Source organism: Delphinus delphis, chromosome 3, assembly GCF_949987515.2.
Source record: "Delphinus delphis chromosome 3, mDelDel1.2, whole genome shotgun sequence".
NCBI lineage: Eukaryota > Metazoa > Chordata > Mammalia > Artiodactyla > Delphinidae > Delphinus > Delphinus delphis.
The window spans coordinates 20,179,508-20,200,593 of NC_082685.1; the positions used below are offsets into that span (position 1 = coordinate 20,179,508).

The following is a 21,086-nucleotide window of genomic DNA, read 5'->3' on the forward strand; positions in this document are numbered from 1 at the left end:
TTGGGCCCATGCTTTATCCCATGTCCCTCAAGTGTCACATGTGGGGCAACCAAAGAACCAGAGGGCTGAGCTGCTGCTCCTGCCCCCGGTTCCCAGATGCCCTGCTTACCCTCGGCAGCCTTTTGCATCATCCTGGCAGTGGCCCGGGAGCCCCCAGCCCCAGATACAAAGCTCCGAGGGAGGTGCCATCTTCCCACATCCAGCTCTGGGATTGCTATCAGCAGGGACAGGCCATGAAGGGCCAGCAGAAGTTGGTCCTGCCCTTTGCAGGTGTGACTGTGACAACATCTTTGCTGGCCCCTCTTCCCACTTCCCCCAGGCAGCAAAGCACCCTCACCCCCCCCCCACAGGAAGAACATGTTCACAGACCTGCACTAAGCCACTGGGACAAACTCAGGTCTTCCAAGTAAATAGATTTGAGAGAAAGCAGTTATTTGGGGTATGAAGCTGGTCCACCCAGCTCCTCCTGAAATCAGGGATTGGCCCCCTGTCCTGCCCATGCAGTGAAGAAAGAGTGGGCTGTGGGGCTCCGCAGACCGTGTGATCTCAGGCATGTCCCTAACCCCTCTTCAGCCATTGGGGGAGCCAGGTAATTGACTCCATGAGAGCCCTAACACTGGACATACAGGCTGGGTTCAGTGACAGTTCTTGCCACCGTGATGATCACTGACCCCAGCAGGGGGAGCCCTTGAGTGTCCCCAGTGCCCAGCTCCCAGGATGTGGCCCAGAGGGCAGGAGTCAGCGGGTGCCTATGACAGCCGTCAACAGGTCAAGAGTGCCCTCTGGTGCTCCCAGGCCAGGCACAGGCATCAGTAGGAAACTGGACATTCATTCATAGAAGAGTTCCCTTGACAGCTGGTTCACTCAACAAATATTTACTGTGTTCTCACTATGTATGAGGCACTTTGTTTGGCATTTGGGATACAATTAGTGAGAAATACATCTGGAGTCCCTCCCCCCGTGGAGGCTGTGATTGAGTGGGAGAGAGAATCAAAATTCAGGGCCAGGGCTTCCCTGGTGGTGCAGTGGTTGGGAGTCCGCCTGCTGATGCAGGGGACACGGGTTCGTGCCCCGGTCTGGGAAGATCCCACATGCCGCGGAGCGGCTGGGCCCGTGAGCCATGGCCGCTGAGACTGCGCGTCCGGAGCCTGTGGTCCGGAACGGGAGAGGCCGCAACAGTGAGAGGCCCGCGTACAGCCAAAAAAAAAAAAAAAAAAAAAAATTCAGGGCCAGGAAGGAACAACAGGTTGCTGCGAGTGTATTTGACCTGAGCCTGGCCTGGTGGGAGTCGGGGTACCGACTCCCAGGAAGGGAGGTGTGAGCCGAGGTCGGAAGGCCAAGTAGGGGCTGACAAATGGGAGCTTTGGGGGAATGTCCAGAGAGAGGGTACACCCAAGACAGGCCTGGCTGGGAGGGAACAGGAGAGTGGGGTCAGGGGCCAGCAGCCATGGAGTACCCAGCTTCATTGAGCAAGTGGTTGCCTCCCTAAGGGACCACAGGGTGGAGGGAACTTGCAGTAGCATCCAACCTGGGAAGGTCCAGGCTTAAACAAAAACTTTGCAAACCTATCAGGCTGCCCAGGAAGCAGTGAGTTCCCCGTCATTGGAGGTATACAAGCCAGGGCTGCATACCCATCTTTCAGGAGGGACATCTAGGGAGAGGTTGGCCCCAGTGGGTCATCTTCCGTACAAGAGCGGGTTCTTCCACTAATGGGTCCTCCCTTTTGGGCTACTTAGACCCAAACTCAGTGGGACAGGGTGGCACGAGCCCAGCCGGGGAAGGGGGTACTTCAAAGATTCACAGACATCCCTCAGAGCCAGGCCTCTAGTGGGCACTGGAGCCTCGGGGACAGTCACAGTGGGGAGGGGAGGCATTGGGAAGACAGAGTAGAGGGTCAGTAACGGAGGAACTATGTGGGATGAGGGGGAGTTGAGGAAGACTTCTCAGAGGTAACACGTGAGTCTGGAAGGAGGACCATGGAGGCAGAGGAGGGGTCCTTGAATGTCAGGCCAAGGGGCACTGCGGCTCTGCCCTGAGGGTGGGGGTGAGGCTGTATTAGGTGCTCATTAGATGAAGCCAGAGAGGGATGGTGAGGTGGGAAGCCTGCGGGGTTTAGGCAGGAGATTTAGGCTTATGCCCAGGCCAAGATGGCCATGCCTGGCCTCCCCAAGCTTCAGTTTCTTCATCTGTGGAATGGAGGTAATAATGGCACCTGCCTAACAGGGCTGTGCTCAGGGTCAGTGACATCCAGATGAGAAGGCAAATGTGTATGTCTTTTAGTTCCACCCCTTTTACTGGATTCTTACTCCAAAACTGGCCCAGCACATTACAGTCACACTCATTCAACCCGTTTGTGTGCCAAGCTCCAGGCTGGGCACTGTCATCTATAGGAAACCATTCCATCCACACCACACCCACTCTCCAGAGGAGGAAACAGTCTCCAGGGAAGTTAAGCAGTTCACTCCAAGGTCTGCCGGGTAAAAACAAAACAATCAGAATGACCCCCGCTCCTTCACTGTGTAGGAAGGATGGGCATGTGGGGATAGGAGGCAGGGAGGCTGGTGGAGACTGGTCCAGAAGAGAGGCCAAGTCCTAGGCAGGGGTGAGTGGGGGACTGGATGTGGACGTGGTTTGGAGAGATGGTTCAGAGCTAGAATTGCAGGCTCACAAGCTCATTGATACATTGCAGGGGCCAGCCAGGTGAAGAAATAGGGGAAACTGGCTGGGTGCAGGAGAGTGTAAGGAAAAGTTGGGCTTGGGATGAACTGGGGGGATACATGCCCCATCTAAAGGGGGTGCTGCAGCTCAGCCCAAGCAGGTCGATCATTACCACATCTCCTAACATATCAAGAGAAGCTGGAGGGACTTCCCTGGTGGTGCAGTGGTTAAGAATCCGCCTGCCAAGGCAGGGGACACAGGTTCTATCCCTGGTCTGGAAAGATCCCACATGCCACGGAGCAACTAAGCCCATGCGCACAACTACTGAGCCTGTGCTCTAGAGCCCGCGAGCCACAACTACTGAGCCCACGTGCCACAACTACTGAAACCCGTGCACCTAGAGCCCGTGCTCCACGAGAGGAGCCACTGCAATGAGAAGCCTGCTCACTGCAACAAAGACCCAACGCAGCCTGGAAGGAAGGAAGGAAGGAGGAAGGGAGGGAGGGAGGGAGGGAAGGAGGGAGGGAGGAAGGAAGACATAAGTTTATTTTTAAAAAAGAGAGAGAAGCTAGAAATACAAGTTTTATACAAAATCTTTGGATTCTTAAGGATTCCAACCAATCCATGAACAGTGGGTGACAATTGTGTCATCCATGGAAACCAAACAGGGCCTACCCCAAAGCCCAGGGTTTCAGAGAGGCTGGAAATTCAAACATGAGTGAGGATGGGAGGAAGCAGGCGAGTGGACCCACAGACTAAGGCTCAGGGCAAAAGGGCAGATCAGGAGTGTGGCCTGGGGCATCAGGGGTCCCTGCAGAGCACCCGCTGTCGCCTCTGTGTCTGTTATGAGTTCTCTCAGTCACTCTGTCCCCTGGTGTCTTGGTAATGCTGTGTCTCAGTCCCACCGCCTGAGCTGGGCTGTCCTAGGCAGGCCACTCCCCTTTAGACTGCCTCCATCATGTAGTTCCAGCCACAATGGGACCGTCACCCTTCTGATCCATCCTGCTAGATCTTCACCCTAGCAGAGGCTGCCACCAAAATGGGTGCCTCAGCCTGTCTGCTATTTCCATTGCCTTCCATCAGACCAGCCCCATGTGCCTGAGCTGGAGATACCAGGCTAGAGGCAGCTCTCAGCAGGCAAGCTCCATTCACTGATCCAGCTTCCATCCTCCCACACCCAATGGGAGTCAGGTCCATCACTACCCTTCACCCCACCCTGGAACAATTTTTCATGATACCTAACAGGGTAATCATGTAACAGGCAAATGTGTAATTTAAGCAGGTAGTTTGGGATCAATTCAAAGGCATAGCACCATCTCTTCTAGCCACGATGTATAACGGACATACGTGTAATTGCTTCCAGTGCATATGCAAGATATTCACTGAGCATGCCCTCTCTGCAAAATAGAAGCCAACTGGCTTTCTGGCCTCACAGAATCATAGACCTAAAGGGACCTAGAGATTTTCTAGGCCAAGGGTTACAAACCCAGATGCCCCTACAGAGCTGGCAGGTCACCTCAGCAGGATAGCAGGCCAGGTGTGAGGCACTAGGGTGGGGTGGAGCCTGTAGCCCTGGGGCAGTGCCCAGCTAAAGGAACACTTGACCCAGCAGGTATTGCCAAGCACGTGGACCCAGGGTGCAAGATCTTCAACTTTTCAAGCAAAGTCCATACTCCAGATGTTTATGTGAAATGTCACAATTTTTAAATGTTGCAACTAATTCGGTTAGTTTTGCTTTTTTTTTTTTTAAGTGCATGGACCAAACCAAACCTGGCTCCAGGCCAGCCCTGCCCTCTCCTGTACAGACGAGGAGTGGAAGGGGGCAGCGTGGGCAGGCCAAGGAGCAAGTGAAGGGCAGGGCTCTGACCTCAGCAGGCTCCTAGGTCCCCACCAAGCTAAAGCCCTCACAGCTTGCTATGAGTTAGATGCAGTAGGTGACTGCAGAGCCCACTCTACAGAGGGCCCCAGCTCCCAGGAAGGGGATCCCCAGGAGGAACCCTGTGCCACCACCAAGGCACGAGCTGCAGCCAGGCTGGGCGTAAAAATTGGGGGTCCTTTCTTCCCTTACCCTACGGTGGAATCCAAGTCTGGGAAATTGCTAAGCCCGGACAGTCTTGCTGTGGCCCATGTGTGTGCAAACAGCCTGGCCTGAGAAATCAGAACCGCATGGTGCTGACCTGCCCAAGGGGGCTTCCCACCCACCCCCTTGCCCACTGGACAGCCCTAATGAGACAGCCTTTGCACAGGAATGTGCACGTCCCAGGCTGGGACCCCAGGCCCCAACAGCCTTGTAATTTGATGAATTGTCAACATCTGGGCCATAATTACTGGGCCCTGGACCGATAATCCTGGTAAGCCCCCTCATCCAGGGGCCCTGTTCTGGTGCATTGGAGGGCTCCATTCCCCAAGGGGAGCTGTCAGCATTAATTACAAACAGAAAACAAGATAGTCACCCAGCTCCGGCCAGTCTGAGCATTTACTCCTGTCTCCGTCTAAACACAACCAGTGTACTGATTTACTTCAGTTCAACAGATACTCTTGCCAGTTGGGAGGGCTGAGCCATAGCTGACAGGGAGGAACAGAACCAGCCAGCCCTGTGCAGAGGAAATGGTTGACACAACTTCATTGCCTCAGGGTTCCTCCGAGGCTTTGTTCCCTGATGAACATTGAGAAGCTCCAGTGATGGAGTCGGCATACTCCATGGCCCATACTTACTTCCCCAAGAAACCTCCCCTCTTTTGCCATAGTTAATATTTCTCATAAGATGGCTCCATGGAACCCTGCTTAGGAAATAACCAATAGGGTGACGGAGGGAGGGAGCAAACCCATGAAGGTAAGAGATGACAGCAGTGGCACAGCCTGGCGTCCCATTGCCAGCCACTAGGAAGGCCACACAAAGGTCCCTCCCCAGCACTGCCCACCCGAGAGCCAGTGCAGACTCTACCTCTGTGTCCACTTCCCTGTAGGGTCTCATGACTTGGGTTGGTCTGAAAGAGGAGACAAAGGAGACTAACCTGGGACCCATGTTGAACTTGTCATTTGAGAGAAGGATAAGACCTCCATTTTATGGCTGAGGAAACCGAGGCTCTGGGCTGCTCGGGTCCCTGAGCGAGGCAAGGGGCATGGGCCAGCACGGGGGCTCTGTCCTCCTGGCATGCGATTCAGCGCACCACAGGGTTTTGTTTGCTTCCACACATCCGAAAGCATCCTGGAGCTCAGCTGATCTGCACCAGGGAGGAGTGATTTAAAGCAGAACCCAGGCTTGTAAACAGCTGTGGGGCTCTGTGGAGGGCAGAAGGGGATGAAAACATCTGGTGAATTCCACAGCTTTGATCAGGCAGGGGAGGCAGCCGGCAGGAACCGAGCACCTCCAGGCATAGTGCTGTGGCATCTGACTCTCAGGATCACCCATTCTGTGGAAGCTGAGGCTCAGAGAGGGGATCTGAACCCAGGGAAGGCCCAAGCCCTGCCCTCACTCCATGGGCTGCCCAGTGTCGTTCCTTCCGCTCCTCTGGTAGGCGACCCAGGGGGAGGAGCAGCTGGAGCGGCTGATGGTCGAGGAAGGGGAGGGCTGCCTTGATGGAATAAGACCCCATGCCACCAAGGCCATACCTCCACCCAATCTGGGGCTCTGCTCGTCCAGATGGCCTGGCTTCCCAGAACCAGCTTGTCAGCTGCTGGGGCACTCAGCCTAGACCTTGCCCTGCCTTGGTCCAGCCTGACTACTGTACCCACCCCATGTTTGTCCTTGGTTCCCATCTGACCAGCCCCTGACCCTTCCCTCCTCTCAGAGCACCCAGAGCCAGGCTTGGGCCTCCCTCCAACACATGGAAACACCTGGTTCATAGATGGTCCACACAGCCTGCCATCAGAGTTGCTTTGCTAAGACTCAGCCAGGCCCTGAGATGAGAGAGTCCAGTGAGGCTGGGAACATTGCCCTCCGGGAGACCCACAAGCAGGATGATGGCTCAGGCAAATCTTGCAGGAAAGAAACCTATTTCATAGGGTGTAACCCCTTATTTGACCATAGTATTCCCTTCCCCAGGCAAGCCTGTTACACCCTGCAAGACACTGTTCCTTGGACACCTGTTTGGGAAAGGCAGTATGTAGAGGCAGGGCCCGTCCTCTAAGGTTCACAGCCCAGGGCCCAACCTCCCCCAGGATAAGAGGGGTCAGAATCATGCCCCAGAGCTAGGCAGGTCCATCTGACTCCAAAGCCAGGTTGTTTCCCCCTCCACCCAACCCTTCTGTGAGTCCCCTCTTCAGTGACTCCCAGTCACCACTGGTCACCTGTCAGCCTCTCCAAGGGTCAGCTGTTTCCCCAGAGAGAGAATTCAAGGGCCTGGGCACAGCCTTCTTGCCTAGGTGTCACCAGAGGTGAGCCCAGAGCCACCTCCTCAGACTAAGGCCATGGCTGTGGGTCAGCTCCACCCACAAGGCTGGGCCAGCACCCTCTGGTCTCTAAACATTTGCACGTGGGCATTCTGTGTTTGCCAAGGGAATCTTCTTGGCATCATATCTAGCCACATACAGCTCCAATCTTGGGTTCCCAGGGAATTCGAGGTGACTTTCCTTCAGCCCTGCGATGGGCGTTTCCAAGATTGCTGCTCTTAATGCCCCTTCTTGCCATTATTCAGAAACTACAGATTTGATTCATGTTTTTAAAACTCCAAGACCTGGAGCAAGGGCTCTGTGATCCCAAATACAGGCAGGGCCCTGGGTGGGAAACTTGGTTTTCTGCCACTTACAGGGCTTCTCACAAACGAGAAAGTAGGGGACCAAGGCTGCACCATCAATGTGCCATCGAGGACAGTCTTGGAGTTGGCAGAGGGGAGCATCCTGCCTGGAAGGCAGGATTCACTCTCAGGAAGGGGCAGCTGAGGTCTAACGCTCTCAGAGACAGCTGGTGGCACTGATTTTTTCCCCTCTGGAGTCAAAGCCAAGGCAACATCCCCAGGCTCCCTTCTGCAGTGGACACTTCTAGAAAAGCAGGGCACCATGGCGCTGCATGCTTCACATCAGCTGGAACTGGCCCTGGCAGAGGGTCAAAGTGAAAGAGGGTCCAGGGAGCCCTTGCCCAGGAAGGGTCTGCTCAGTGAGGGAGACAGATGTACCAGGAATCCTGGAAAGAAGGCAAAGCCTATGAACCTTCTCCCTAGGTTCCCTGGACAGCCATCTGTCACCCCCACTACCCTGTGCTGCAGAAGAGGGAGCACTCCATAGAGAGTGGAACCTATTTCAAGCCCTTGGACAATCCCACTGACTCAGCTTCTTCATCTGCAGGAGGGGGCATGGCACCTGTCTCCCAGGGCTGTGGCAAGGGCAAACCCTGTGAGGGATGCAGAGTCAAGTCCAAAGCAAACCCTGCTCTGGCCTTTATCAGGGACACCTTGGACTCATCACGCTGTCCAGTTCCAAGGCCTGCTCATGTCGCAGCTGCTGCTGGTGACTTAGCAGTGAGGCCTGCTGTGTTCTCCCTCCTGACATATGAAGAAAAGAGCTTTATTTAGTTCTAAGCTGCACCTTAGTCTCCTTTTTTGTTTGTTTTGTTTAGTTTCTTGTGATGAGGACTTTTAAGATCTACTCTCTTAGCAACTTTCAAGTATACAATACAGTAGTGTAAACTAGAGTCCTCATTGCTGTACATTACATCCCTAGAACTCTTGTAACTAGAATGTTGTACCTTTTGACCCCTTCATCCATTTCACCCACACCCACACCCACACCCATGCCCCCTTCCTTCTGGCAACCTCTAATCTGTTCTCTGTATCTAGGAGCATGGGTTTTTTTGCTGTTGTTTTGTTTTAGATTCCACATATAAGTGAGATCATGTGGTACTTGTCTTTCTCTGCCTGACATTTTTACTTAGCATAATGCACCTCAAGTTCCATCCATGTTGTTGCAAAAGGCAAGATTTCATTCTTTTTTATGGCTGAATAGTATTCCAGTGTGTGTGTGTGTGTGTGTGTACCACATCTTCTTTATCCATTCATCCATCGATGGACACTTAGGTTGTTTCTATGTCTTGGCTATTGTAAATAATGCTACAGTGGGGGTACAGATATCTTTTCAAATTACTGTTTTCATTTTCTTTGAATAAATACCCTGAAGTGGAATTGCTAGATCATAAGGTGGCTTTATTATTTGAGGAACCTCCATACTGTTTTCCATAGTGGCTGCACAATTTACATTCCCACCAGTAGCACACAGGGCTTCCTTTTTCTCCACATCCTCACCAACACTTGCTACTTCTTGAAAAGGAAGGAGCTTTACTTAGTTCTAAACTGCATCTTAGTCTCTTTTTAATTTCCATCTGCATTATGGCTTTTTTTAATCCATGCAGAATAGAGAGGGGCAAAGTTTGCACTGTGTTTGGGCTCAGGTCAGCAGGATGGACAGACACATGCAGGGCCTGGGCACAGAGTCTGCAGTGGCAACCACACTGGACAAGGTGACTGGGGGCCCGTGGACAGGCGAGATCCAGTGGGCAATGGGACAGAGCAGGGAAGGTTTGAACAGAAGCATGCAAGGGCAGACAAGAGGGGAGAGTGGCCAGAGGCCAGGCAAGACCACTGCCGTGGCTTGAGTGTAGTGTGGACACAGAACTGAAGTGCCTGCCATGTCGGCTCCAGCCCCCACTTCTTCCGGCTGCATGGCCTGGGGCAAGGCCTTCCCCTCACTGGGCCTCAGTTTCCTCCTCTGTAAGATGGGTATGATAACACCTTCCTTACACAGGGCTTCTGTTGTGATTCAGGCAGAGTGTGGAGGCCACCAATAGCCCCCAGAAGAGACCCAGGATGGGACTGGGCCCTCTGTGTTATGGCAGCTGAGAGGGCTAGGGTGAGGGGTCCCCCATAGAGATGCCCAGAGGGACATGGCCCTGAGGAGGCCTAGCAGGGCCTGAGCATGGAGGGGTAGATGAGGGGCAGGACCTACTTTTAGAGGACTGCTAAAGGGAAAAGGCTTTTCATACGGATCCAGGTCAGGACAGCCAGGAGCTGGCCCAAGGAGACAGGCCAGCTAGGACAGCTTCTGATGAGCTGCAGATGGCGGGGACCGAAACTGCACCTGACCAGGAGCCCCCAGAGCCTGGGCCCCCAAGACCTTGGAATGGCCCCACTCCCCCTCTCCTGGGACCCCAGCTGCCCCCAGGCCATCACCCTGACATCCAGACCCTCAACTAAATGTGAAGGGAATGGCCAGAAGCACTTAGGAGACCAATTTTCAGAATTGCCCTGGTTTCCTGCCTGGAGTGAGGCCCTTGAGTGAGGGCACCAAGGAGCAGTCGCTCTCACAGCATCTGGGGAATCTGCAGATGGCTGTCGGCCAGGGCAGTCTGGAGACCCAGCCAGGGAAACTGGCTGTTTACCACTGGAACCAGCAGGCAGGTGGACCCAGTCCATGGCGCCCCCATTGGATTCCTCTACACCTCCACAAGGGTATAGAAGAATCCAGTGAGGCTTTGTCAGGTGGGTGGACAGTGGGAGCTTTTGGGCAGTGGTCACCAGCCGTCTGAAGATACCACAAAACTCCCAGACCACTGAGAGGCCCCAGCTCTCTAGACCCACCCTTGTATTATTTGACTTTTGCCTTCAAAGACCACAGCAGTGCAGGGAGCTGAAAGAGCTTTCAAGACTCTTCTTGTTATGTCTTAGTTCAGGCTACTCTAAGAAAGTACCATAGACTGCATGGCTTATAAACCACAGAAATCTATCTCTTCAGTTCTGGATGCTGGGAAGTCTGAGATCAGAGTGCCAGCACAGTCAGGTTCTGGTGAGGGCCCTCTTCTGGGTTGCAGACTTTCAACTTCTCACTGTGTTCTCACATGGTGGGGAGAGAGGGCTAGAGAGCTCTCTGGGGTCCTTTTTATAAGGGCACTAATCTCATTCATGAAGGCTCCACCTTCATGACCTAATCACTTCCCAAAAGCCCCACCTCCACATACTATCCCATTGGGGGTTAGGTTTCAACATATGAATTTGGGGGGGACACATTCAGTCCCTAACAAGTTACAAGTGACAGAAACTCAATTCAAACTGGCTTAAGGAAAGAAATGTATTCGCTGACAAACAGAAAGAAGTATGCAGAGGTAGTTTCAGCTTCAGGCCCTTTGCGTGCCTTTCTCTCTGTCTCTCAGCTCTGCCTTCCTCTCTGTTGGCTCTTTCTCAAGCCATGTGGTGCCCCCAGGAGCTCCAGGATTAGCCCCATCAGGAGAAAAGAATCCTTTTTCTTCTAAAGCTCCACCATTCAAAGTCCCAGGCATGACACTCATACCTGAACTACTCACCCTGGCCGAGGGAATATGGTCACATGTCCAAACCCTATGGGGTGGATGGGGGTGGCTTTGGAGAAGAAACGGGCTCTGTTATCAGAGGAGGGGATTCTGGGCAACAAACAGCACAGAGATGCCCCCACCCTGAGTCCACGTGAAATGTACCCAAGACCATGGGCTCGGGGCAGGCTTTGGTCTCTTGTCACTCAATTGTGCCTCTGGGTCGTAAAACACAGAAGAAATGCCTTTCCTGTGTGTAACCTCTGTGCTCTCTCACTCTCTCTCTCACTCTCTCTCTCTCTCTCTCTCTTTCTCGTTTTCCAGGGACCACTGGGTCTGGATGGCAAGCCCGTAAGTGATAACAGGGCAGTTGTAGGTGGTCCTGGGATGGGGCTGCCCCTGGGGTTGGGAGTTACCATGGATGCCAGAGAGAAGGGCCACTAAGAACCTGGTTTAGCATGGAGAGAAGCTACTTGACCATCAGACTTGAGTTTAAATCCAGCTCCACCACCTGCTGACTGTGCAACCTTGAGGAGGCCTCTTCACCTCCCCAGCCTGAGGCTTCTGTTTGTCAAACAGGCATATTAATTCTCCCCACAGGGATGCTGGGGATGCAAAGAACTGTGAACAGCACTGTCCCTGGTGCCCAGTCAGCCCTCAAAACACAGAAGGCCCTCCCAGCAGACCCCAGGCACAAAGCATCCCCTCATACAGTCTGAAGACTTAGATGGTGGACATCAGGCTGAAGAGTTCTCAACACCTGGACCAGAAGCATATGGTCCACTGGCATCTTTAGCAGAATGAATAAGATACACACAGAGACAGCATAATAAAATGAATAATTGGATATGGATGGAAGGAAGGAAGGACAGATGGATGAATAGATTGATGAACAGATGGACAGATGGATGGATGAATGGATGGGTGGATGGAAGAAGAGTCAAATGAGGTAATGAATTGTACACACAGTTGGATGCATGGAAGAGTAGATGAGTTAGTGGATGGATAAATGCATGATGGTTGAGCAGACAAGTGAGTGAATTAACAAATGATTGAAGAGCTGACTGATGATGAGTGCATTATTAAAGGGGAAGAAAGAACCCACTACCTAGATGGATGAGTGAATGAGCGAATCCATCACTACCTGAAGGGAACATGGATGTTTTGGGAAGAAGGCCAGTGATCGAGGTCCCTGACCAAGAGTGTGAACCCCAAGCTGGCCCACTGCAGCCTGGCCCCCACCCCAGGGTCTCTGAGCTCCACAGTTGGTGCCTTGTGTGTGGCCTGACCAGCTTCCCTAGAAGTCCTGGTAACTTGGCAAGACTGAAAGAGACACATTTCCCTGCAGCCAGAGAGTGATGGCAGCCATCATGGCCTGCAGGAAGCCACCTCCACATCCACACACCCCCAGACTGTGAAGACAGTGACCTCCTCACTGGTACCTGGGCACAATGGGTGCTGAGCAGGGAGGGCTCTGTTCTCTGGGGGAAATGACTAGCACATGTGCCCCTGTCCAGAGAGGATGCCAGTGACCACCCCAGTCTCCTGTCCTCCTTGTGGTGAGCACTGAGGTTCAGAGCTTCCTTGGGGCCAGCACAGGCAGCCCTCATAAAGGCTGATAGGCGTGTATGTTTTTTCACTCAGCTGCCCACAGCTCTGCTCAGCCTCACAGGCCCTTCTGCCCTCAAAGCCTCAGGGAAGATAGAAGGGGGCTAGCCTAGTGCTCTTCACTCACTCCTGTTCTTTCTCTATCTTCCTTCTCCAGGGACTTCCAGGCCCCAAAGGAGAAAAGGTAAGTGATGCTGGAAGCTGTCCAGATGCAGTAGGCTGATAAAGGAGGCCAGAAATCTGCCTTCAAACCCCAGCTCCAGAGTGTGACCTTGGGCAAGTTACATCCCCTCCTGGAGCCTTACTTTCCTCATCTGTGAGGTGGGGCTAGTGGTTCCTACCTCCTAAAGTGGTTACAAGGCTTACATTTGACAATTTAAAGTACCTGGAGGGTTGAATCCGAGTTCTCCTGGCACCAGAGTGTAACAAAACTCAAAGCACAGTCTACCCAGAATGATGAGTTTCCAAAATAATCAATCCTGAAAAGGGGAAGGTGCCAGAAGAGCCTGTGGAATTGAACACTGACTGTTGATGGCATTCTTTGTGGGGAGGACACCCCCCCAGGAAAACAAATGGCAGAGAGCTAACCCTTTGCAGCCCTTTGTGAGAAGGTCTTCCCTGACATTTGGCACTAAATGTCACAGTCAGACTCCTGGAGGGCTGGGAACTCCAAGTGACTTGGAGGGGAGCAGGAGAGAGGGGAGACCTGTGTGTCCCACAGTGGAGTCAGGGGAGGGAGGGGCCATAACAGACCTGGGTGTGGTAGAACCGACAGGGCATTTCTAAGGCAGGGCAGGGCAGGGCTGGGCTGGGCTGCGCCACTGCTATGTGGCCCGCATAGGTCAGGGCAGCCAGGGTTCCGGTCCACCCTCAGGGCTGAGCAAGGCACAGGATCTGGTGTTCAGAGCCTCAGGTTTGCATTACAGCTCCACCACCAACTGTGTGGCCTTTGGCAAGTTACCCAGCTCTCTGGGCCTCAGTTTCTCCATCTGTAAATTAAAACCAACCTCTCATGGGGAAGACTGCGTGAGGTAACCGTCTGAATGTTCTTTGTAGATGATGAGACACTCGTGCAGTTGGCAGGTACAGTGATTGCCTTCTTGCCAATTCTGGCTGATGCCACCGAGTCATAGAAATGATTAAGGTAGAGGCTTTGAAAACAGAGAGAAATTGAAGTCTTGGCATCTACTGCTACATAGCATACTGCCCCAAAACTTGGTGGCTTAAAACAGTAAATCAGTTATCATCCCTCATTATTCCCAGGTTCGGGGGTTCCACTCTGCTGTGTCTGGGGGCTGCCAATAGATAACAGACCACCTGGCTCCAAGCCCTGGATCTACTAGCTATGTGACCTTGAGGAAGTTACTTAGCCTCTCTGTGCCTCAGTTTCCTCATTGGAAATGGAGATGACATAGAACCTTTATGTTTTTTTTCTTAGAATGAAGTGAGACTGTGTATATGAAGCACTGAGCACAGAGCAAATGCTCCACACATGTGAAGTAGTAATAAAAGTAGTGGTGATGTATCACCCTGTTTTTTGTTCCTAGGGTGCACCAGGAGACTTTGGCCCCCGGGTAAGAACTGAGCAAGACCCTCCCCTGATCCCACATGGTTTGTTTCATATCATAATAAGGTATACCTAGCGTTTCTTCTGGATCCCTATGCTTATCACAGAAAAAAGTGAGCAAGCAGCCCCTCCCCACCCGTGGTCTATCTCGCTGCCTGTTTTCACTTCAACATCCGCTGGGTGGAAGCCCCAAGCACCTTGATTTGGCCGAGGCTGCCGTCCCCTGCACAGACAGGGACTCTCTGGCAGACATCCAGTCACCCTTATCACCATAGATGGGCAGACAGTGGGGCTGGCACTGGGCCCAGACTGGAGACTGATCTTCCTGAGGGCAGCTGGCACCCAGGAAGAGGGAAGACTGTGGATGTAGCCAGCAGCCCTGAGCCCAGAGTTCAGCTCTGCCACTTACCAGCTGAGTGACCTGGAGTGAGTCACCTTCCCCTCTGAGACTCAGTTTCTCCAACTGTGAATGGGGATGACATCCTTGACCCCAAGCCACTGAGGTGAAGATTCATGACAATCAGGAAAGTGGGCACCTGGCACCCCAAGTGGGAACAGTAGATCAGAGTCTCTGTCCAGCCCACTTCTAGCCCTTCATGCCCCCTGAGTCCAGGCACCCAGAAGTGCCTTGTTCTGAACCAGGGTTCTCCTCAACGGAGGCTGAAGCAGAGTGGAGACCTTTGCTGGTTGGGCCCCACAAAGCAGGTCTTGGCAATTTCGTGGGGAGCGTAGCTGGGGATGCCCACTCGTGGATCTCTGTGCAGCTCAGGCTTTCCCCAGGCTGGTGGGGGCATTTCTAAAGGGGCTTCCCAAGAGCAGCATTCTAAGCGGCACGAGACCAGTTAAGAGCTACCTCCAGAACGGAAACAGTAGCACGTCCACTGCATTCTATTGGTCACAGCAGTCACAGGGCCCGCCCAAGTCAAGAGGGTGGAGAAATGGACTCCAGCTCTTGGGGGAGTGCAAGGTCCCATTGAAGAGGAGCCCGTGGGATGGGAGCAAGGATAGCACCCATGTTTGGAGAATGTGTTCCGCCACTTCCAATGACCAGGCTTCCTCTCTCCAGGTGGGGTTAAGTGGCTTTGCCTCCAGAAATAGCCTGGTCGTTTCTAAATCACCCTCCTGCCTTTCTCATCACACACCTCTTTGCCAACTAGATGGTTTTCCCGAGGCTCAGTCCAGGATTTATAAGTAGAGACCATCACGTGTACAATCGCCGAATCCTCAAGGTAGACTGGCGGAGTCTGGGCTGCTGGTGTGTACATTCCCCTCGACTCACCCCACGTTCCCCGGGGAGACCTCAGCCATCCAATCCTGGTGGGAGGAGGAGGAGGAGGCTGACCAGCCTCATTCCAAGTAACTCAGGAGAAGACCCTAAACCTCTTCTAGAACCTGCTCAAGTATCTACACCCATTTTCTGCCTTGGTAAGGAGCTTCCAGGCCAGTGGTTCCCACCCTGAGCCCTTGAGCTATTAAAGGAGCAGCAGTGGGCGGAGTATCGTCAGCTGATTCCTAACACAGTGTAAAATGAGACAGAAATGACCCACGACTATTGCCACTCTGGTTGGGTGACCTTACCAAACTCAGTTGTCTTTTGGCTAGAATTCTATCTTCTTGGTCAGGACCCTGGCTGAGTCAGACTGATCAGAAGATCTGCATGGTGGACATTGCGAGCTTCAGTTAATTTTTTAATTAGGAAAACAAGTGAGCTATGTCTTAAGTGCAGTGGTCTAGAGAACCAAGTTCTCTCACATCGTGGGGTCACAGATGAAAAATACTGTCTAAAAGAGACTCTTGCCTCAGTGGTCAGAGGAGACAGTGCCTTTCCTAGCTCTGTAACCTTGGGTAAATGATTACATTCTCTGACCACTGGCTACTCCATCTGTAAAATGGGACAATAGCAGTGCCCTGGCCAGGTGGTCGCAGGGTTAGGTGAGATAACCTCCAGGTAGGCCTCACTCCTCAGAGCTTGGGCACACAGCAGGGGCCCAATCCACAAAAGGCTTCTTCCTTTCTTGGTGACAGGAAGGTTAGGAACTGCTGGCATTGAGCCAGATGTGCCACATTACTGTGTCCTGAGCCAGTGCTGGGCGGGCACCACTGAGGCAGCAGGAAGTGCTGGGGGCACTGTGGTCTCTCCTCCTCTCCTCCTTGCAGGTGGGGCCACAAGGTGAGGGCTCTGGCTGCCTGAGGTCTGACCCATTACTAACACTGCCAAGAGTGAGGGATTTGGTGCTGCATGAGAGAGATGGTGTGGTCCTTTGTCGCTCTTTTTTTTTTTTTTTTTGAGATAATTAAGAATTCACAGGCAGTTGTAATAAATAATACCCCGTGTACCCATCATCCAGTTTCCCCCAATGGTGACATCTTGCATTGCTGTAGTACAACCTCACAACCAGGAAATTGACACTGATATAATCTGCCAACCTTATTCCATTTTCACCCATTTTACTTATTTGTGCGTCTACTTATTTCCATGCAATTTTATCACCCTTGAGATTTGTGCAACCACCACCCAAAGATCCCTCCTGCTATCTTTTTATAGCTGTAGTTACCTCCCTCCCTGCCCCCATGCCTAACCCCTGGCAACCACTGATCTGTGCTCCATCTCTATAAATTTGCATTCCAAGAATCTCATGTAGATGCAGTCATCTAGTAGCCAACTTCTGAGATTGGCTTTTTTCACTCAGCATAAATCTTTTGAGATGCATCCAAGTTGCTACATGTGTCAGTACTTTGTTCCTTTCTATTTACTGCTGAGCAGTATTCCATGACATGGATGTACCCCAGTTGTTTAATCATTCACCATTGAAGGACATTTGGATTGTTTCCTGTTTGGAGCTATTATGAATAAAGCTGCTGTGAACATTCATGTATGGGCTTTTGTGTGAACATGTTTCTGTTTATCTGGGACAAATGCCCAAGGGTGTGCCTCTATCACTTAATAAAGCAGGAGCTGACCGACCAGGAAGGTCTTTCAGGAGGCTTACAGTCCCCATTCCAGAAGGAAGGGCGCTGGTTGGGCACTTGTGCTTTGTCCCACACCTAGTGTGTCTCATCTCTCACCTAAACACCGTAGCTGGGCTTCAGGCACTGAGAGCTGGAGACATGGAGCATGCCGTGGAGTGTACAAGATCTTCTTGGCCTCTTATGCAGAGGTATAGGGACCTGTCCCTTTGTGTGGCCACCAAGAAGTGGCAAGAGGCCCAATAACAAACCCCTTTCCTCTGAGCCTGCCAAGGGCTGGGAAGGTGAAGGCATCTGGCCGCCCATCTGAGGAGGCCTCTCTCTGAGGCCAGAACCCCTTCCCCTCAGCCTCAGAGTCATGCTGGGCCCCATCTCTTTCAGGGAGATCAAGGGCAAGATGGAGCTGCTGGGCCTCCAGGGCCCCCAGGACCCCCTGGGGCCCGGGGCCCTCCTGGCGACACTGGGAAAGATGGCCCCAGGGGAGCACCAGGCCCAGTGGTAAGAGAGAGCACGGAGCTGGACCACCCAGGACGTGGTTCTGTACTTACCAAAACTCCAAACCCTGATCCTAGAATCAATGCCAACCCTAGCCCTATCCCAAACACCCACCCAGACTCTTACTCCAGTCACACCTTAAATCTGACACTAACCAGGTCCTTAACCCCAATTTAGACCTTGACCCCAAACTCACTCCCAAATCCAGATCCACACCCCCAATTCAGATTGTTATCCAGACCCTAACTCTCACCCCTACAGACTCTGACCCAGCTCTTATCCCCACACTCTAACCCCACATAGATTCATAGACCCTAACCCTAACCTTGGTTATAGTCTCAGTCCCAATCTACACCCGGAGACCCCTATGAGGCTGCTGTCTCTGCAGATCTCTACCAACCTCTTCTCCCTCTCTCTCTCTCTCCCTCTCAGTCTCTCTCTCTTTCTTTTTATCTCTCTGCTTTTTCTTTACCTCTCTCTCTCTTTCTCCTACTAACTAAGCCTCAGTTGTCCTCCCATAGTCCTAACCCCAATACCGGAGGCCAAATCTCATTGTACTGCCTCTTTCCTTCACCCAGGGGCTCCAACCTGTACTTTCCCACCAAACTGCCACCAGGGTCCCCTGTCAGGGAAGCTACTCAATTGTCTCACCAATTCCTTATCATGTTGGGCATATAATTCCCTGAGTCTCAACTTTCTTGTCTGTGGGGTGGGGACAGTGATGCCCACTTTTCAGAAGTTTGGTGAGGACAAAATGTACTTGCAGCCCCAGCCCAGGGTCTGGCGGGAGATGGGGGCTCAGTCAACTGTGAGCCCCTGCCTCCCCTCATTGCTCTCCTCTTATGCCTCCTCAGGGTGCCAAAGGAGAAGCTGGACAAGATGGCGAGACGGTCAGTATCCAGGGCATTTCAGAGGTCCGGGCTGGCAGGACCGTGGTTCCAGGCCCAGAAGCCCCTCTCCCACACACACCCACATTGGGGTTGGGTGTGCGGCTGTATGTGTGTGCACACCTGCACTCTTGCCCCCCCGCCACCTGTGGGGAGCAGATGGGCCAGGACTCCAGCCCCAGCAGAATTCTCACAGACCCAGACCCCTGGGAGGGAGCCTGCAGTCCACTTGTCACTGCTTGAGATCTAAAGCAGATTTCTGTCCAAGATACGAATGGGTGGCACAGCCAGGTTCCAGAGACAGCTCTGCCTGCCCTCTGGGACTTGGTGTCACCCTTTATAAAACAAGGATGCTAAGGAAGACAGCCCGGGAGCCCTGTCTGGGATCACGTTTAACACCCCTTCTTCTCTCATTCCAGGGCCCGAGTGGACCCCCAGGGCCCAAGGTAAGCTCCTCTCACTTCTGTCTCAGGCCTGGGGTGGGGGGCTCCCTCACCCCACCACCTTCCCCTCCCCCACCCCCACTGAAGCCAAAGTGGCAGGGTTAGAAGACCAAGTTCTGTAACCTTAGGCAAATGACCTCATCTCTCTGTGCCTCAGTTTACTCATCTGTCAAATGGGGTCATGATAAACTTTTCCTGCCTTTCCTTCACAGCAAGTTGTGAGGATCGAATAATAAAATCCATTAGCTTGTCAGCTCTCTTTTCTTCCCTCCTTGAGCAGCACCTGCCAGGGTGGGAAGGCAGGCTATGGTCCTCCCTGAAGGAGCCAGAGCCCCTGGACTGAGCAGGAGGGAAAGGTGGGAGAGGAGCCCCCTTTAGTGAGTGCCTGCTGGGAGTCAAGGGCCTTCAATGCATTCCCTCTAATCTCACAACCACCCTCTGAGGCTGGGGGAGTCAGGGCCCCTCTTACAGGAGCAGTGACTTGCCCAGGGTCACTCAGCTTGGGAGGGACCAGGTCAGGGTCGGAGTGGAGTCCAAGACCGTCAGCCCCAGCACCCACATGCATCTCTCTGAGGGGCTCGGGGGTCTCTGGGCTGCGCTGGATGGGGGTCATCAGGGCCACTTCTACCAGAGGAGCAGGCATCTGGTGTCCAGGTGGCTCTGATATCTCTTGCATCCCCACTGTCTCCCCTGCAGGGTGAGCCCAGTGTTCCTGGAAAGAAGGTGGGGGTGGCTGTGGATGGCCTTCTTGGCAGGGATGTGGGAAGTGGCTGGAGAGAAGGGCAGGGGCTGGGCACGGCGGAACCCAACCTAAGTCCTGACTGTGGGTGGCGGCTCTGACCTCTGTCTCTGAAGCCAGGATCTCATTCATTCATTCATTCACTCATTCACTCACTCTTAGAGAAATACATCAAACACATACAATTACTCAAACATATCAGATTTGTTCCCATGTCAAATTGGTTCTCGAAAAGTGATCCCTGGATCAGCAGTACCAGCGTCACTGGGGGCTCATTAGACATGTGTGTTCGGGGCCCATCCCGGAGGCCCCGAGTCAGAGACACTGGGGGTGGGCGTGCTCTGTTCAGGCAGCCCCCTGAGTGGTGCTGACATGTGCTCAAGTTTGGGAACCACTGACCCAGATTAATCTTCCCCCATTGCTTCCCATGGCTGGGCCTCCTCCTCCTCTTCCTCCTACTGGGCTCAGCAAAGCTGCCCCCTCCTCCGGGGGACCGTCCGCAGCCACCTACTGAAACACATGCTCTCCCTGAGTCCCTCTCTATCCCACCATTCTCTTATATTCTCTTGTCTACTTCCCGGCATGGGGCTATGAATTTATCTGGATATTTCCTTGCCCTCAGTCTCCTCTGACTCATTGAGCAGGGACCCCATCTGCCTGGCTTGCAGAGGGTGCTCAGAGATGTTTGCTGATGGAGGGAATGAATTCCCTCTCCTTCACCCACCCATCCATTCCTTCTGCACACACCTGCTAAGGTGTGCTCTGGGCTAGTGGGGACAGGGGACAGAGGTGGATCTGACCCCACCCCTGCCCTAGAGTTACGAAGAGGGGAGAGGGGTGCTGCCCCAACCCAGTATGACCAGTGCTGCTGCCAGGAGTGGACTGGTGTGCTGGGGAGTACAGAGGGGGGATGGCCAACTGACTGCCAAAGGACCCAGCCAGTGTGTGCAGGTTGAGGGCTGCAGCCTCCACTGTTCTCTCCTCAGGGGGATGATGGGACACCAGGCCAGCCAGGGCTCCCAGGACCCTCAGGGCCCAAGGTAGGTACATGTCCCTCCCTCAGTGGTCCCCCTGCCTCCCACCTCCCCAGTTCCCACCTGCCTGGTGAAGCCCTACGCTGCCCTTTCACATCATGGCACATGGGTTGATGACCAGGACAGGCCAGAGGGAGGCAAGCAGTAAGGCCAGGGTCCCACTCACCAACGGGCCTGGCAAGTCACCCAAGCCATTTGCCTCCCCTCACACCCTCAAGTCTTCTGGTTCCCATCTTAGGTGGCCCCACTCTACCCAGTCCCCAAGGCAGGAACTGGGTATCTTCCTTGCTTCCCCAACCCCTTAAGACAACCACCAAATCCTGGCCAGCCTGCCTCCAAACTGGCTGAGCCCCTGAGCTGCTCCAACCATACGCCAAGACCAAACCAGAAGGGGCCTTGGTCCTGAGTCCTCTGGG

The 21,086-nt window shown here is 53.3% G+C and overlaps 1 protein-coding gene across 2 annotated transcripts in view; it reads left to right on the forward strand.

Moving 5' to 3' along the window:
• Nucleotides 1-21,086, forward strand: part of COL23A1 (collagen type XXIII alpha 1 chain) — a 353,196-nt gene that overhangs the window by 316,464 nt on the left and 15,646 nt on the right. Inside the window, exons 6-12 of one of the 2 annotated variants that reach the window (XM_060006761.1) lie at nucleotides 11,255-11,281; nucleotides 12,696-12,722; nucleotides 14,086-14,112; nucleotides 17,454-17,570; nucleotides 18,422-18,457; nucleotides 18,874-18,900; nucleotides 20,623-20,676. In XM_060006761.1, the coding sequence (XP_059862744.1) occupies nucleotides 11,255-11,281; nucleotides 12,696-12,722; nucleotides 14,086-14,112; nucleotides 17,454-17,570; nucleotides 18,422-18,457; nucleotides 18,874-18,900; nucleotides 20,623-20,676 (315 nt within the window). Of the gene's footprint in view, nucleotides 1-10,960; nucleotides 11,282-12,695; nucleotides 12,723-14,085; nucleotides 14,113-17,453; nucleotides 17,571-18,421; nucleotides 18,458-18,873; nucleotides 18,901-20,622; nucleotides 20,677-21,086 lie in introns of those variants that run through there. The other variant, XM_060006760.1, reaches the window with a different exon arrangement.